Raw genomic sequence first — 16,725 nt, forward strand, 5'->3', positions numbered from 1 at the left:
CATTTTTCTTTTATGTAAAGGAGGAACATCTCCTACATTATATCTCTGCTAGCATAACTGATGGAAGACGTGGAGGCAAAATAGTACATTTATAAGCAACTGGATGCAGTAGTGACAATCAGATCCACTGCCGACCAAGTCATTGCCTGTTTGGATTGCAAAGGAAGATAATAATGAAAATGCAGTATTGCGGCTTTGAGGAAGACCTTAGAAACCATGTAACTCTCTAGGACTCCCTTCAGGGGGCGATTACAGAAGCAAAACTGAGAGCTAAGCCATTCTCAGTTTCTTGGGGGCCTATGATCCCACTCACCTTCAAAGCATTCCAACTCTGGGGTCTGTGAGCCTGAGCTGCTGGACTCTTCAATCTCTTGTCTCCGCTGCTCCACTATTCCATCCAGATCAGAATAGTCTTCATTGAAATCCTGATGGGGAGAAAGAGTCACCAGAAAGGTCAGCCAAGCTCTAAATGTAAGCAACCTTATTTTCTCTGACCTCTCTTCAGAAACTGAACCAACAATTACAGATTTAAAACTGTTTAACCATTGACAATCTCTGATCTCAAGATGTTAAGATCAACTTAGCAAAACAAGCTTCGTATGATCACCAGAACTCAAGTCTCATTCCCTGTCTTTATTTAAGTGAAAAGATTAAGTCTGTGTGCAAAAGACAGACTGTTAAATTAGACAAACTGAGAAGTCCAAGAAAGGTGTCACTAGAATTAGACTCTGGTCATCACATGTGGCTACACAGTTCTTTCAGATGTCTGAACTGGCTCACAGAGAAATGACTGCAACTTCAAAAACTGTTCATGGCAGAGGAAGAGGCAACTTTAAGTCAGTACAGAGTGCTGTGAAACATGACTGCTAAAGAGAGATACGTAGAGCTTACAGACTTTGGAATATATTCAAAGCCTATGCATGTATATACATTGCATGTGATAAGATCAAATTAAACCTATGCTAATCATTCCCACTGCTTCCTAATGTTAACAAACCCATGGAAGTTTTGGAAACACACACCATGATTTCCTTCAGTTTTCTTTCTTCAGACTTTCTAAGTAGTACTTGTAATGAAAGGTGCTATACAACAGAACAATCATCTAAGCCATTTACCAAGGACAGAGTTGTAGCACGATCCGCCCTGAAGCTGTTTTCTGCAGAAGAGGGATTTGAACTGTTGCCCATGCTCATATCCTGAAAAAAGCAGCAGTGTTAACAAGAACACTCAGAAACTACCTAGCATTTAAAAACAGTAAAGCAGTAATAATGAACACAAAGCTACATACCATCTTCACTGCTGTTGGTACCTACCTCAAGATGTCTACAGATAGATTTTAATAGCCTGTAGGTGGTATCTCTCGAGAGTAAGGAGACAAACATGTACTGAAAAAAAAAAGTTCCAAAACTGCTTGAGAAAAGTCATACAGTAAAAGCTTTCTCTTACATAAATAAAACTGACAGACAGTTTTGCTGATTAAGTAACTATTGTCAAGAACTTACACATAGCAGGAAAAACCTCCACTCCTTCTAAGCCTCACCTGTCGTTAATCACAAGAAACACAGAACAGGCAAATAAAAGTTACCATGTACCACTGCAGGGATCGAAGCATAGTCCAGATGCATTCTTTTTTTAAGAAGGCTTTGCATACTTTTTAAATCTACCTCTTAAAAACAAAACAAAGCAAAAAAAAAAAACCCAACACAACAACAAAAAAAAAAATCACAAAAAAGGCCCAATAAAAAAAAAAACAAACAAAACCAAAACCCAAAACCAAACACAAAAACCCAAACAAAAAAAAAACTAAAAACCAACACAAATCAACTACCACAACTCAGTTTTTGAACAGTCTCCTGTACCCACAAGATGTTTGTGCAATGCAAACAGGCTGGTTCTAAAGCTGCACTTAGAATAATCACATTTCTTACTCACTTATGCAACTGTGTTGCATCACTTGAGTACCATCACAGGCAACCATATTTTGTGCATCTAAGATATTGCTGGTCAGGGAAGAGACCCATGTAAGTGAAAGAATACAGTTACAGCTGCCAACGAGCTCAGGAAAACTGACCCAGCTGTCTCAGTTCACCCATTGCTATTACACAGCAATCTTGGAGAACAGGGAATGAGAGATTACAGAGAGCAGGTAGCAAATATTGACTCTATTATTGTTTCTTACTTTCTCACCAAGTTCTATATAGCTTTGTTTACTGCAGATCCAAGGAAAAAAGACAGGGAGTAAAAGGGAAAAAAAAGGTCATTGCCTGTCAGGAGAGAGGGGGCAGAAGCTAGAATTCCCTAAGAAACCAGATCCTCCAAGGTCCTGAGTCTAAATGCCCACATGTGACCAACTCCTATTGCTGTTTAAGTGGCCACTTGGCACTTTCAAGAACCCCCACATTACTGCCAACTGGGGGGCAGAGAGGGGAAAAGTAGAAACAAAAAGGAAAAAGAAAGGAGGCAAAGTGTAATCAGCTTCACTCTCTACCAGTACTTACCCTATCTGTGACTGTTGCTATGATCACAGCATTTGGCACAAGAAGGGCAGTTTTGGTTTTCTTCAAAAGTGTCACTGAGAGCACAGGTATACTAATCTAAAATGAGATCAACATAGCATTAGAGCCCCAGTGTGCAGATACAAATCTGCATGCTCTTTCACAAGGAGCCAACCTACCAACTGTGATAAGGAAGTCCTTAAACACTCCCCAAAGATTTCTCCACTATGTCCCTGATTACTAACATTTCATGTGGAACATATGTGGTTTCACATTATTACTATTTCTCAACTATTTCTGCTTCTGCTTTTATCAGGTGACAATCCAAGCTTTTGCTCGTGTCTTCCTTTCCTTATCCCTTCTGGCTCTTATAAGACTACAGGCTCAGTTCACTGTGGATCTGAAGAACAAACCATTCAAAGTGAGGCTTCTTTGTTTAGAAACACGTCAGAGAAGAGAGGCTTGCTGAGGAACGAATATAAAAGTCTTCTCATGACTTGCAGATACTTCAGCCTGCAATGAGTAAACAGCCTGTCCTTCAGTAATGTTGAAAGCTCCAGTATCCACACACCCACTGACTAATATGGATTTCTACGTGTGCCATCCAGACTGTCTGCATTTACATTGAAAAGTTCTCAAATTTCCTTCCTGCTTTATGTTTACATCCAGCCCCATAAGTGTAATGCCTGCTAAGTTTTAAAGTACTTAACTTCTGATATTCTGGATGAGCTCTTTTTGTAAACCCCATCTTACAAAGGACCAAGTACCTGGTCTGACTTCCAGTTGAAAAGCCTTAAGTTTAGCAAGTTAGCAAATACAGTATAGCTCCTGTTAAAACTTTCACAAGCACACGCTGTCACAGCTACCTGAGTAATTTGGCAGCAAGATTAAAAGTGTCCAAAGATTGTCAAATAAATGATCACAGCACTGAATTAAAAACCTATCAGTGCAGGAGGAGAATGAAGCTACTCTGCCCATAGTTTCGTAAAACTTTGTTCAGAACCTTTTGTTACCTTACATTTTGTTCAGAATAGCAAGACAACGTAATGAAATGAAAAACTGTTTCATGTAACAAAGCAGTACATTTGCATACATTAGTCTGAGCAATAGACTGCTACCACTGTTGGAGCATGGCTAGTCAAGCACCTGCTTGTCATGTAAGGGCGAGAAACTCACTCTTGGTACATAGTTTCATTAAAGTGTGCTAGCAGAAAAAAACCAAACCAACCCAAAGCATATGATTTTAATTATTCTTAGGCCCAGGCCTGGTCTAAAAATCTGTAACTCTGGTCAACATTTGTTCTATTGCTGTTTTAACATATTAACTCTTTTAGTCCTGCTTCAGAAGCCATGTTTTCTGAAAACAGGTGATTAAACAGGTCATCCTCTTTAGCTTTTCTTCTTAAACTGGACATTGTATAATTCCACAAAGTTTTGCAACACTTTTAGAAAACAGCTCTTTCTGGGAGTGGGGTGAATGAAGCAGCTACAACATATGTTTGATAGGAAAAATTCATAATCTTCAAGCAGCCAGAACAGAATCTGCATACCTTTAAAAAACCAAAACCACAAACCAAACCAAAACCAAACTAGCAGATTTTTAAGCAAAAATCCTGCTAACAGTAACGATAAAAAAGCAGCTTAGAAGTTTTGCACTTGGTTCAGTTCACCTTGAAAAACTTTAAATCAGAGATGTTAATGACATTCTACTGCACGCTATTTTGATGGATAACATTAATCAAGACTAAAGTGTACTTACTTGGGATTAAGTACTTCCTTACTGCATTGTTGCCTCAGCATTAGATTAAAATAGCAAAATCACTGCAAAGTACTTTATCTGGACAAAATAATAATTATTTCAGGAAACAAGGCTTACCTGCAGGCAATTTGGAGAGCAACTAAAATGTGTAAGAAAATGCTTATCTCCAGGAAAGACTCAAGGCCAACACATATAAACAAACCAGAAACATCTGGAATGACAGTGATGTCTTTTAAAGCCTATTCAATCCTGCAGAACCAGTCTTTTATTTTTGAATATGCAGTGTTTACACTGCTGACTCAAATCTCCTGATTTGCATGGCTATTCCCTTCACCAAATCTTTTGAGAAAAAAAAATCTGCAGGTAGAAGAATTTATGTTGACAAATTTATTAGAACATGTAAACGTTTATCTGAAACTTTGACAGTGTATCTGACTACTAAGCATGGTCCTGTCAAACTTGATTTGCTCCTTCCATTACATTATTTTTCATTATATACCTGATTTTCCTGCTTTTTTGTTGATGCTATTCCTAAAAACTTGTGCCTGAAAAAAAGTTTCAAGTGTGTATTTCAGGGATAGAGAAAGCAGGAAGTAAATGGTCAGGTGTATCTCCTTCATGCTTTATTTTCTCTGCAATGCTTTCTGAAAACAATGACCCAGAATTGCGTAATTTGGAATATCACTACAGCCACATCTACAAATACTGTCTACTCTACCTTGTCATGTAATATGTTTCTCCTTTTCATTGTACACATAAACATGCATACCTCTGCATTTTAAGCCCTCTAGACAAAGATAATTTTTCTAGTAAAACATCATTATTATTATGCTTCTTTTTTCCCCAGAAATTACTTGGTAGGGTTCTACTAGATTTTTGTAAATATTTAGCTTAGTTTGAATTTAGAAAGCTGTCCCACAGTTTGAAGTAGTCTTATTTATTTCTGGTGAATGGTGGATTGCTAGTACATCAGATTCAATTTTAATGAAACTAATTGCCAAGATAGCCGCTACAGTATCCAACCATTTGTTTATTTCCTTTTGTGCCAAATGGCTTTCACCAACATACACACCATCTGCATTAACATACTGCCTCTGACTAACAGAATCCATTAACCAGGAATCAACAATAACCGAATTTCTTAGGCCAAGCAGTAAAACAATAACCCATAAGGTCAATATGAACAATGTACCATTAATAATTTTAAGCATTCTGTAAGCCTATTCCAACTTTTTAAAAGCCGTTTCAAAGACAGATGGTGTCCCACCAAAACAGATGACAGCAGAGAAATGAGATACACTGAACTCCTGAACAGGTTTCGACACCCAGTTCACTGAGGGTCTGGATCTAACCAGGAACTATGTTCAAGGAAGTACTTGAGAAAGATGCCAAAGAAATCATTCCAGCAAATCCAGCTCTCTCCCAATAAAAACTCAAAATCAAAGCAGGGTTCATGTAAACAGAACTACTCCAAATGCTCCAAATCAACAGAACTAGAACACAGATCTTTTTTGGAAAGGATTTATTTTTATCTGTATGCATATTATTCAGCACAGGGGCCCAAGCCCTAGGTTGGTCATATCTGCCCCAAGAAAGCATAAATGATGATCTGGTACATTAGGATCTTCCTGACTGTACATGTCTCATTTCTGCTCTTTATACTAGGCTCACAAGTAAAAACCTAGCAAATTGGCTCTTCTTTCCCTATTCTCAGTTTATGCAGAACAGGAGTGCTAGAATTATCCTTTAAAGACCTTTGCCCCTCAACTCAGAAGCCTCTTTAAGTGTCTTAATATCCCATATCTTTCCTTCCAGTTCCCCATCTACAGACTTAACAGTTCTTATACTTCTCAGCCTCCCTTCCTCCTCTTCTCCATACTTACCCCAAGGGGGACATTTTTGTATAATTTATGCTACATGGGGTTGGCAATGCTCTCACTGCTGCATATAAGATCCTTTCCTTTCATCTGTTTGTGTTTTGGTTTTGTTGTTTTTTTTTTTCCAGACAGGAAGTCTTTAAGAGAGAGACTTTGATCTTTAATAATAAGGCTCCAGTTCTAATGTGACTTTCGGGCATCACTTCTGAACAGTGACTGCACTCAGTAATACATAGAAGTATTTATTAGTAGTGTTCTAGCCTTGCATAATAATGTGAACTTCTGGTGATGAACAAAGTGTTAAGGAATAACATCACTCTTCTGTACATAAAGATTTTACTAACCTTGGTGTCTTTACCGAAAACCTTAGAATGGAAGCAAATCCAGTTTTCAGAAAGGAATAATTTTCCTTGGTACAGAATTTCTTTCTGAAGAGCACAGGTAAAGCCTGAAACAAATAGATACTCTATAATCTTTAAGGTAACCACAACCCAAGCCAACTATTATCAGTTTGGCTTTTGTTTCGCTCTTTTTCCAAAGCTGTAATATGTATATGTTTACGGCTTTTGATAAACATTGTCAACCCTTGAAATATTCAGTAAATTTAAATAACACTGACAGGCTCAGGAGATTTCACAGGCCTAAGTTTAGATTCAAAATACCTGAAGGACAAAGACTGAAATGCAACTGGCTCCCAGAAGCCAAAAATTCTTTCTAAGAGACTACTACTACCTAGCTTCCTATAAATGTTTTTACTACCTTACAGGTAACAATATTATATAAATGTGAAGAGTTTAACGAAAAGGTTTTAGCTTCAAGCTTTTAGATCCATAGCAGTTATCTAGAACAAGTGCCAACAGAGGTACAACATGTGTAAAGTAATACTGCTTTTACTTCACAACCATTAAGCAAAGCATTTCTCACGCATTAACTCTTTCCCTTTCAAGAAACATTCTTATACCTATGTAGAATTGTGTTATAACTACCACAGAGTACAGCAGAATCTTTAAACATTTCAAGTTGTAGAAGTGTTTTAGATCTTAAAGCATCATCAACGGCAAAAACTTCAACTAATCATTTGACCAGTGCTGTCTCAACTAACGCCTTTAATAAGGAAGCTTCAGTACCAAAAAATGTACTAGGTTACTCTGCTAAGAAGTGCAAAGGGAGCTATGATTTCCAAAGATGCCCAGTGTCTGAAGATTTAAGTTTTGCAAGATCACAACAAAAACACCTACTGCAAGCAGGTGAAGCCCTTGTAGCTCTAGGCAGCTGGAGTTTCAGGTTTTTAAAATTTAGGTAGTCCGTCTTGTACATCACCACAGTTGGCAGGAAACATTATTTTTGATCCACAGCCAGCAATGACAAGGGAGTTAATACTTACTTTGTTTCAGTGGCTCATCAATAGGAACATCTAGAAACAGCTTATGAAAGTGTGCATTTGCCTTCAGCTAAAAAACAAGAAAGCCCACACTCAGAGACACATACCTTATTAGACAGTATTAAAATCAAATGACCCACTCCACTTCCTGTCCTCTTAGTACATTCTCATTTTTGACCACTTGGTTTACAATAAATTCTCATTTTTGCTATGTGACTATTAAGTCTGTATTTTGCTTACACCCACACTCTGATGGTACATAACACACTGATAAAAAAGGAACCTACGTCCTTATACAACCATGAACTATAATATTGCTAAACAAGGGGGCTCTCATGGGAGGTATGTATTTGTTCTTGCTACATGCAATTAAACAAGCCTGTCCTCTGGCCTACCTGATTTGAGGCACGTTTTTTCCTTTCAATCTTGGAGTGACTCTTGATATCCATTGTCAGGAATGGACTATCTGTGCTGATCTTTGTCCTGAAGATACAAAAAGGCCTTGTCAGTTTGGCCTCAGTTCACTAGTCTTGGTAAGTTACTAACAGGATGTGCTTTTCCATGAAACATATTAACCCTTTAATAACTATTATCTGATTCATCAGGGATTATATGTCAATAAAGAGTATATATTATTATTAAACTATGCTGACTCTCACTGAAGCTCTTCTTTTATTCAGAAATAATATCTTGAATTGCTACTTGTAAAAAGGTAAAGAAAGTTCAAGACATTTTTACATCTTAATCAATGACCACAGTGCTTAGGTCCACATTTGTTTGTTTCTTAGTAAAATGTGAAATACTAGCACTATGCATGTTGCTTACCAATGTCAGATAAAGTAAGGTAAAACTTGGTAGCTGAAAGTGCAAGGCAGTATACAGAAAGCTGTGAACTTTTATTACAAAATCTGAGCACATTTGGAAAGTGCTAGTGAGAAGAAACAGGTGCACAAGTCAGAGGATGGCTATAAACTGTGTAGTACAGTGCAATGAAATCATTAAAATAGCCAGCAATCCTAGAGGAGGTGAAATGGAATTGTGAGCGCCAGTTGTACAGGAGGCTGCACCTGTACAGCTATAGCCATATGTATTGGAAAAACAAAACCAACCAAAAACCCAAAAACTCTAGAGCAGAACAAGTACAGAGGAAAGCCTTTGCAGATGGCTGGGAAAGGTTTTGTTTGTTTCATAAAGGAGAAATTAACGGCATGGACTGTTCAGAAAACAAGAACGTGTAGGATAACAGCTTCATAAATCAGGAAGAGACAAACATTATTCTTGAGAGCTATTTAGCACAGAACAAAAGCATATTAAGCATTTTTTAGAGGCCTTCAGATGCATATTGAACAGCAGGACTGAAGAGCAAAATGAAAATCACAACGGGACTCCTGTACTGAATGACTTGAAGAACATATTGTGCTTCAGATTCAAGGGGGAAAGGAATACACTACAAAACTTTCCATTACTGCAACTTATCCTGCACAATAAGTTTTCTTTACTTTCCTAAACATGAGAGGTTCAGGATTTCCAGTAGAAATTGTAAGGGTGACACGAAGAGAACCCCCAAGTAATGGAGATGCAGCTGGATTTAGAAAAGTGATTGTAGAGCAGGGCTGATTCAGGTAGAAGGAGGACTGGCTGCAGATCTCAAGTGGCCCCTCACAGAACAAAACTCTAGAATACACTGTACACATACTTGTGTGCGTATGTAAAGCACTGGTCAAACTGAAAGGCACAGTGAATTTTTTTTTTTTTTTTAAAAAAGGCTCTTTTGCCAATCCCTGCCCAGCACACACTCCGTTACATTGTCAAAAGTAAGACTGGAAGGACAGTTTGCAAAAAAAAACAAACCCAACAAATCTCCTCAAAGATGCTTCAGGAAACTGATGTTTTTTAAATATCAGCTTTGCGACCAAAACCACAGTCAGGCTGACTGCTGACTTTTGCACTGGCTGCTCAGTTGACAAAGTGAAAGGGATGCAAAATTTGTATTCAGGCCCTCCTAGTGTGATTTTAGTATCATTTGCTTTCTTTTAGAAGAGTTTCAAATGCATTCCAGTTCTTCAAAAAGGAAGAATGACTGTTTTTGCAGAGACATTACAGTAATGATGCAATATACAGCTCATAGTCCAAAATTAAAACTTATGTCATAGTTTTACCATGATCAATCAATACTCCAGAATTAAAGTGCTCTGATAAAAACTCAGTACTCAAACTGCAGATCAGTTTGACTGCCTGTGAAATTTTCTGTGAAAGGGATGTAACTAGTAGTAGGAAATAGTGCAATGTATTTTTAACTCCAACAAGGAAGCTATGGCAGCCCAAGTCTAAATTCTGACTGGTGGGCAACAGCAACCCCTGGAATGTGGCTCTGATTACTGTTTGCAAGTAGGATGTTTGATAAATCTTGCTATTCAGTGTAGCTTCCTGAAAGGGTTGTAAGCATTCCTTCTGACTAGAACTGACAGCATTTCTGACATTACCTAGCAACACCAACTTTCTTCTGGTCATCAAAATATTCCATTTCACTGGTAGGGGTCTGCAACACTGTAGGTAATTTTCCTGCCTTTCTTTTTTCATCTGTTCCATTTTCTCCATCTGGACTGCAGAGGGAAAAATAAAATAATTAAGAAGATACAAATGTGTACTGCAGGATTCATACTGATGTCAAATGGCACTGCAACATGTTGACAATGCAGCACATATTAAAGAATAAAATTATGACATGTCTTTTATAGTAAAGTCCTGAAAAGTCTTCATCTACTGACTTGACAGTAGTATATACCTGAACAGTATTCTGAGCTCCAGCACTGAAATTTCAGCAATGAAGAGAGGAAAACTGAAAAACGCCATGGACATTTCAGCCCTCATAAAATTTGTAGCTCGAACTTCCATTCCAAAGAGAATGCCTTGTTCAGGAAAAGGTCATTCCATCTTCAGTACTCAGATGTGATGACGAAGGGAAATTAATTTAATTGGTGAGTTTGCAGAAAAGTATCTTGTGTGATAGTACTTAGTTCTTAGCAGATGATTTGTGGCTCAGCGTTGCACTCTAACTTCTTGCAAGAGATGGTTCTTTTTCCTTTTTAAATATACACCAATAATTGAACTGAGTAATTTAAGGTTAAATAACAGAAAAGGGGAAGTGCTATGAAATACATTAACCAAGGCACTGCTCTAAGTTTCATGCTAGTGAAGTGTTCAGAAGCACATTATTTGTCAACATATTTTAGAAGTCAAAGGAACTTCATCTCTTCTGATTTGAATGGTTTCTGTGAAACAAAAAACTTGCTGACAGACAGATGTGTCAAGTTCCACACACTGCAGAAAGCTTTCTGAATTTCAGAAAGTTTTCTTGTTTGGCATTAACCTTCTCCAGGACCTGAGAAATTCCTACTCCTAGTAAAAATTATGCTGTGTCATATTAATTAGGATTTTTCAAGAGGAAAATAATTAAATACAGCAATTTAAATAGAAACTGTTTTCTTGTTCCCTTCAAAACTAGCTTGAGTAAGAAGCAATGAACAGAAATAATGTGAGAGAGATGTGGTAGTAGGCACAGTTTAGAAAGTGAGCTTCAAGGAACAACTGTTGTCTTTGACAGCTCCAATATAAGCTTACACACGTGAACACTTCCCAGGCTATGTAAGAGGTAACAAAAACTCTGGAACTGTACAGTGGTTACTGTCTTTAAATCCCCACAACCACACCAACCTTTCTACAAAGCTTCTTCAGATCCACCCTAAAGGACACCCACACTACTTGGTCCATCTGGTAACAGGTCTAAAAAGTTCAAAAGCCACAAGAAGTTACAACAAACTAGTCCCCCAGACCACAAACTGCAGATCAGTTATGTAGGAGGAAAACTGCATCTTGAATAACCAGAGATTCAACTTCGATTGTTTGCAAAACTGTAGCCAAACTAGAGTTTCCCTAGGGCTTAATGTGAGTGAGCATTGGTGCAACCCCTCAGGTGCATTCCCCTCTGTTAATGGAGCATACATATCAGGTCATCATGTTACCTTAGAAACCCTCTTATCCTGCTTCATCTCTTTTATACAAACAGGATTAGTTTTGCAACAGCTGTTAGACTGCTGCACTATTGCAAATGATCAATCAAAAGAGCACAGAGTAACTTCTCCCCTAGTGTCCATAATCATGCTTAGTACAATGTATGAGGAAACATCCATCAGAAGTACAGTGATGTACGGTATCTTTTGGTTCTCTTGGGTAACTATTGGATTTGCTGACTAGCTGTTAGGCTGAAAGGCTTTGACGTAGGAACCCAAGTATCACAAAAGGCCCAAATACTAAGAGGTAATGTTATCTAAGCTACTCTTATACCAGAATTGAGTCTATTCAGACAAAGAAATTGGTTATTCTTTCAGAAACCAAAAGCTAAAGGAAGAGGCTCAAAAAATTACATGATCCCAAATCAAGATGACAGCCTTTGGCAGGCTTAAAAGCAGAGGAGATAGAGCAGGGCAAAGACTGTTAATACTCGAAAGATCACCCCCTTCAGGCTCAGAAGCAATGCATGCAATGCATGCTTACAAACAGGAAGTTGGGCAGGAATGTCAGAGGCCTGAGTGCATGGGCAAGGAGCTCCTAGACAAACTTTAACACAAAAAGAAGGCCTACAGATGGTGGAAACAAGGATGAGTAGCCTGGGAGGAATACAGAGAAATAGAGCAGCCAGGGATCAGGTTTGGAAAGCTGTGGTCAACGGTTCAATATCCATGTGGAGACCAGTAAAGAGCCTCAGGTGCTGGTGTTGGGACCAATCCTGTTCAACATCTTTGTCAGTGACACTGGCAGTGGGACTGATGCACCCTCAGCAAGTTTGCTGATGACAATAAGCTATGTGGTGTGGTTGACACGCAGAAGGGAAGGGATGGAACCCAGAGGGACCCTGACAGCCTCGAGAGGTGAGCCAATGCCAACCTCATGAAGTTCAACAATGGTAAGTGCAAGGTCCTACACCTGGGTCAGGGCAATCCCAAGCACATATACAGGCTGGGTGGATGATGGATTGAGAGCAGCCCTAAGGAGAAGGACTCGGGAGCACTGGTTGGTGAGAAGCTCAAGATGTCCCAGCAATGTGCACTTGTAGCCCTGAAACCAACCATGTGCAGGGCTGTACCAAAAGCAGCATGATCAGAAGGTTGAGGGAGGGGATCGTGCCCCTCTACTCTGTTCTGCAGAGAGTCCCCCTCTCTGCAGTGCTGAATACAGCTCTGGAGCCCCCACCACAAGAGGGACAGGGACCTGCTTGAGTGAGTCTGGAGGAGGCCGTGAAGATGATCAGACAGCTGGAGCCCATCTCCTATGAAGACAGGCTCAGAGAGTTGGGCTTGTGCATCCTGTAGAAGAGAAGGCTCAGAGAGACTTTCAGTCCCTAAAGGGGGCCTACAAGAAATCTGGAGAGGGACTTTGTAAAAGGACATGCAGTGACAGGACAAGGGAGAACGGCTTTAAGCTGACAAATGGTAGGTGATCTAATCTAAATCACAAGGGGTGATTTAGATTAGACATTAGGAAAAAATTCCTTACTGTTCAAGGCCAGGTTGAACAGGGCTTTGAGCAACTTGGCCTTGTGAGAGGTGTCCTTGTCTGTGGCAGGGGTTTGTAATTAGATGACCTTTAAGGTCCCTTCCAACTCAAGCCATTCTGTGAATTACCTATCTAGGAAGCATCCTGGAGACATACTGGCAACATGCTTCAAGCAGAGATGACTGCAAGGGCTTAAGATGAACTGTGTTAATTCTTGAAAGAACACCCTGCCAATCATGCTGCAGACCAAAGGCATCCTCAGCATAGACTTTCCTTGACCCATCACTCCCTGAAGGGGTAATCATCTCAACCTTCCTTTTACAAGGCCTAAAGTCTTAAACCTTCTTTCATAAGGTATGGCCTAACATTCCACTAAACATCTTCACTATGCCCCAAAAGCCTGAACAAGCCTTTTTTGGTTGTGTAATCAGAATTCAGAGTGCTTTAGCTTGCTTTCATATTTTACACAGTTGAATTATTTCACCCCTAGACTGAAGAAAATACATTTTCCATTGTAAAGTCTGTTTAGACTCCTGCTGTCCTACTCATATCAGTTTAGAGTGGTTTAGGTACTGGAAAAACTAACAATAGTCAAGGTCAAGGATTTAAATGTCTGTTTCTACAAAATCTGGCCACTTGGAAGCAAAATGCCTTCAGTAGCACTACAGCCATGCTCCAGTGTTAAGTGGCACAAGGCACTCTTTATGGGAGAAAATACATCTCCTAAAAATATATGCCTCAGAATAATGTTATGATTTCATTGACCTCTAAACCCAAGTATCACTTCTACTGTGCAAATGGAAAACCAAATACTGACTAGCACTGAGACTCCAAAACTGTCAAAACAGACAGAAAATGAGCTACAGCTACCCTAGTCACAAAACAGCAGAGCTACTTAACAGCTGCGATAATAAATGTTAAGGATAGCCATAATGTATGTGTTTGGTATTTGTATAAACCCAGACACTTAGTACACAGCCTGTACTTAAGGCTGAAAAGTGAAGGAAGTAAAGCAGCTGATTCTGAATTACAGCATTTCTTATGTATTTTGTATGACAGATACACAGCCAACAGATGCATTTATATTGAATATGGAGATACACAAAGCATTAATCAAGAAGCAGAGATTTGAAACCCTGCATGAGGGAAAGGGTCAGTTTGTTAATCAGAATAGGTATGATTTAAGTGCCTCAGGTTGTTCAAGGAGCAGACCCATTCTCTTCTCATGAGACAGCAGTCAAACATGGTATAATGGAGACAAAGTTATACAGCTGCACATTAAATGAATATGGCATGCATATGGGTGAACACACATGCATATACATCATATGTTTCCCTATACATTTCTAAGCTGAAACAGGTCTGCAGGCACAGGTAGAATCTCTTTTACAGCTATCACTGAAAGAGGAGCCAAACCAATAGCTAAAGACTTTTTAAAGTTGTGAATCTTACTTTATATATGAAGGTAATTAATTTCAGAAGTATTTACTATGATCTATTTCACAGCTTGGAACACAATTGCCGACCTGTGAGTAGTTTTGTATGTCTGTGTTGCTATATTTTTATTAAAAGGATGAATGGAATTTTTGAGTTAATACTGAACAGAACCCCCTTCAGCACTGTTAAGAATAGAGGAAATCCTGAATTTTTTTTCTTCAGCTGAACAGACATTTCACATAATAAGCAGATCAAGTTTTGCACTTGGTCATCAGCAAGATCACTTTGACACTGCAGATGTTATTAGTAAGTATGTAGATTCTCCTCTCTAAATACCATCTATTATTAACTATCTGTATTCCCTGTCTAATCAAAATCAGACTGCTATCAAGTTCGGCCGAAAAACAAAACCAAACAAAACACCACAGAAGAATTCCCTGTGCTCTGAAACATGAGACACTATAATGAGATATTTTATGAAGTTAACACTGGAACAGCAACATAAACCATTTAGCTCTCTTGTCAAGAGTTTCCGTTTCAGATACCCAGTTCAAAAAGCAAAGGTCTTCTCATACATATTTTCACTCAACTCCACAAGATTCCCATGATGCAATTTTTATGGGAGTCCAAGCAGGGTTACCAACAGCTATTTTCATGAAAACAGCCAGGGCTAAATCCAGTACATGACACGAACCTTCAACAGGTGCATTTCAGAACAAATGTGAAGAAAGAGATCTTAGGGGAGATACTCATTCACATCTGCTTTGGACTGGAGCATGTGTTTTTTTTCATTTTCCAACTCACTGGCAGCCTTTTGGAGGAAAAGATTTCCTACCTTCTAGTTCTAGCCTACCTTATTTTTTAACCCAGAACAAGACAAAAAATAGGACCACAATTCCTACTGAAGAGGAAGTATGCAACCTCATATCAGATCCCATTTTTATCTTTAGCTTACAGAGCTAACTGGAAAAAAAGTAAAAGAAAGAAGAATTCCTGACATACAACTGACCAGGGTACAGAAAAGAGGGCAAAGGCACTTACATGTAAGGTCTACCAATTGTTCTATGCTGAATTCAGAAAACAAAAGATAAATACTGCATCTAAACATAATTCACGTGTTCAGTATGACCTCCTAGGCATCTGTCAATTAGATCTTCTCCATAACTCAGGCAGAAACAACACAAATCTCTCCCTGGAACAATACAAGTATCTTTACAAATGGGGCTTGATCATCAGAGCATAAGCATAAATGTTTGGCTTCATTACCTGAAACTACATCTCTGTTTTTTTTGAGAAAGAATTCCAGAGCAACATGCCTTGACAAGATACAAGATTTGGCTGTTAGTTTTCCAATGTGACTGTGATTTTGAAAAAAGTTTATGCCACAGAATCACATCAAACTGAATTAGTTGTGTTTTTTTTTAATTTGAAAAGGCAAAAATAAATAAAAACAGACACCAGCAATTCTATTAATAGATGCTATTAAGAATGCAGAACAGTTACAGATGATGATAGAGGTATGGGAGCAATCTTGCCAACATCATTATTCCTTTCTCTGCTGTTGAAGAAAAAAAAAAAAAAGGAAGAGTTAAGAAATGAAGCTGCCATGAATCACTTGATCAGAAGCTTTTGTTTTATGGCACGTTTAGAAATAATGACTCAATATGCTGCACAGAGACAATGAATCAATGTGCTGCACACAAAGTGTTTTAACCAATGTACATGGGAAAAATAATTCTGGTTGTTCATACAGGTTGTACACAAAGAGAAGGGGTGCCAGAAAACAAAGGTTTTGTAGGTTCTCCAGCAAGAACAGTGCAAAACAACAACTGAGATGAAAATGAACATATAATTGTGTCTATCTCCCATTTCCTCACATCTTCCATTAAGAATGGAAGGGGATCAAAGTGAAATCACTGTTAGAGGTTCACTGTTTACCAAGGGCTTAGCAATGCTGAATTTCTCACCATTATCTCTGCAACCTATGATTTTTCTTAAAGGCCCGCCTCTCTGTTCCCAGAAAAGACAGAACAGTGTAGACGAACTATTATTTCACAGTAGGAAATACTTGCTTCCAACAATGGGTCTCACTGACGCTATTCACAACAGTGCCTTTTGACTCTGATATATATATATGTATATACAGAACCATTTTTTCCTTCCAAAGTCTTGGAAAAAGATATTTTTATAAGAATCAGATGTGACACATGGTGGCCAGATACC

At 38.6% G+C, this 16,725-nt stretch overlaps 1 protein-coding gene across 4 annotated transcripts in view; it reads right to left on the reverse strand.

Annotated features, from left to right (window-relative positions):
* Window positions 1–16,725, reverse strand: part of GRAMD2B (GRAM domain containing 2B) — a 38,495-nt gene that overhangs the window by 8,894 nt on the left and 12,876 nt on the right. For all 4 annotated transcript variants that reach the window (XM_061478515.1, XM_061478513.1, XM_061478512.1 and 1 more), the window contains exons 2-9: window positions 9,996–10,115; window positions 7,908–7,995; window positions 7,516–7,582; window positions 6,476–6,579; window positions 2,499–2,594; window positions 1,314–1,385; window positions 1,116–1,196; window positions 314–425 (exon numbers count right to left, since the gene is read on the reverse strand). In XM_061478515.1, the coding sequence (XP_061334499.1) occupies window positions 314–425; window positions 1,116–1,196; window positions 1,314–1,385; window positions 2,499–2,594; window positions 6,476–6,579; window positions 7,516–7,582; window positions 7,908–7,995; window positions 9,996–10,115 (740 nt within the window). The remainder of the gene's footprint in view (window positions 1–313; window positions 426–1,115; window positions 1,197–1,313; window positions 1,386–2,498; window positions 2,595–6,475; window positions 6,580–7,515; window positions 7,583–7,907; window positions 7,996–9,995; window positions 10,116–16,725) is intronic.

The sequence above is a fragment of the Pezoporus flaviventris genome, unplaced genomic scaffold (genome assembly GCF_033815535.1).
Source record: "Pezoporus flaviventris isolate CSIRO_AGI_PZ_B2104156 unplaced genomic scaffold, CSIRO_AGI_Pfla_v1 ptg000126l, whole genome shotgun sequence".
NCBI classification, from domain to species: domain Eukaryota; kingdom Metazoa; phylum Chordata; class Aves; order Psittaciformes; family Psittacidae; genus Pezoporus; species Pezoporus flaviventris.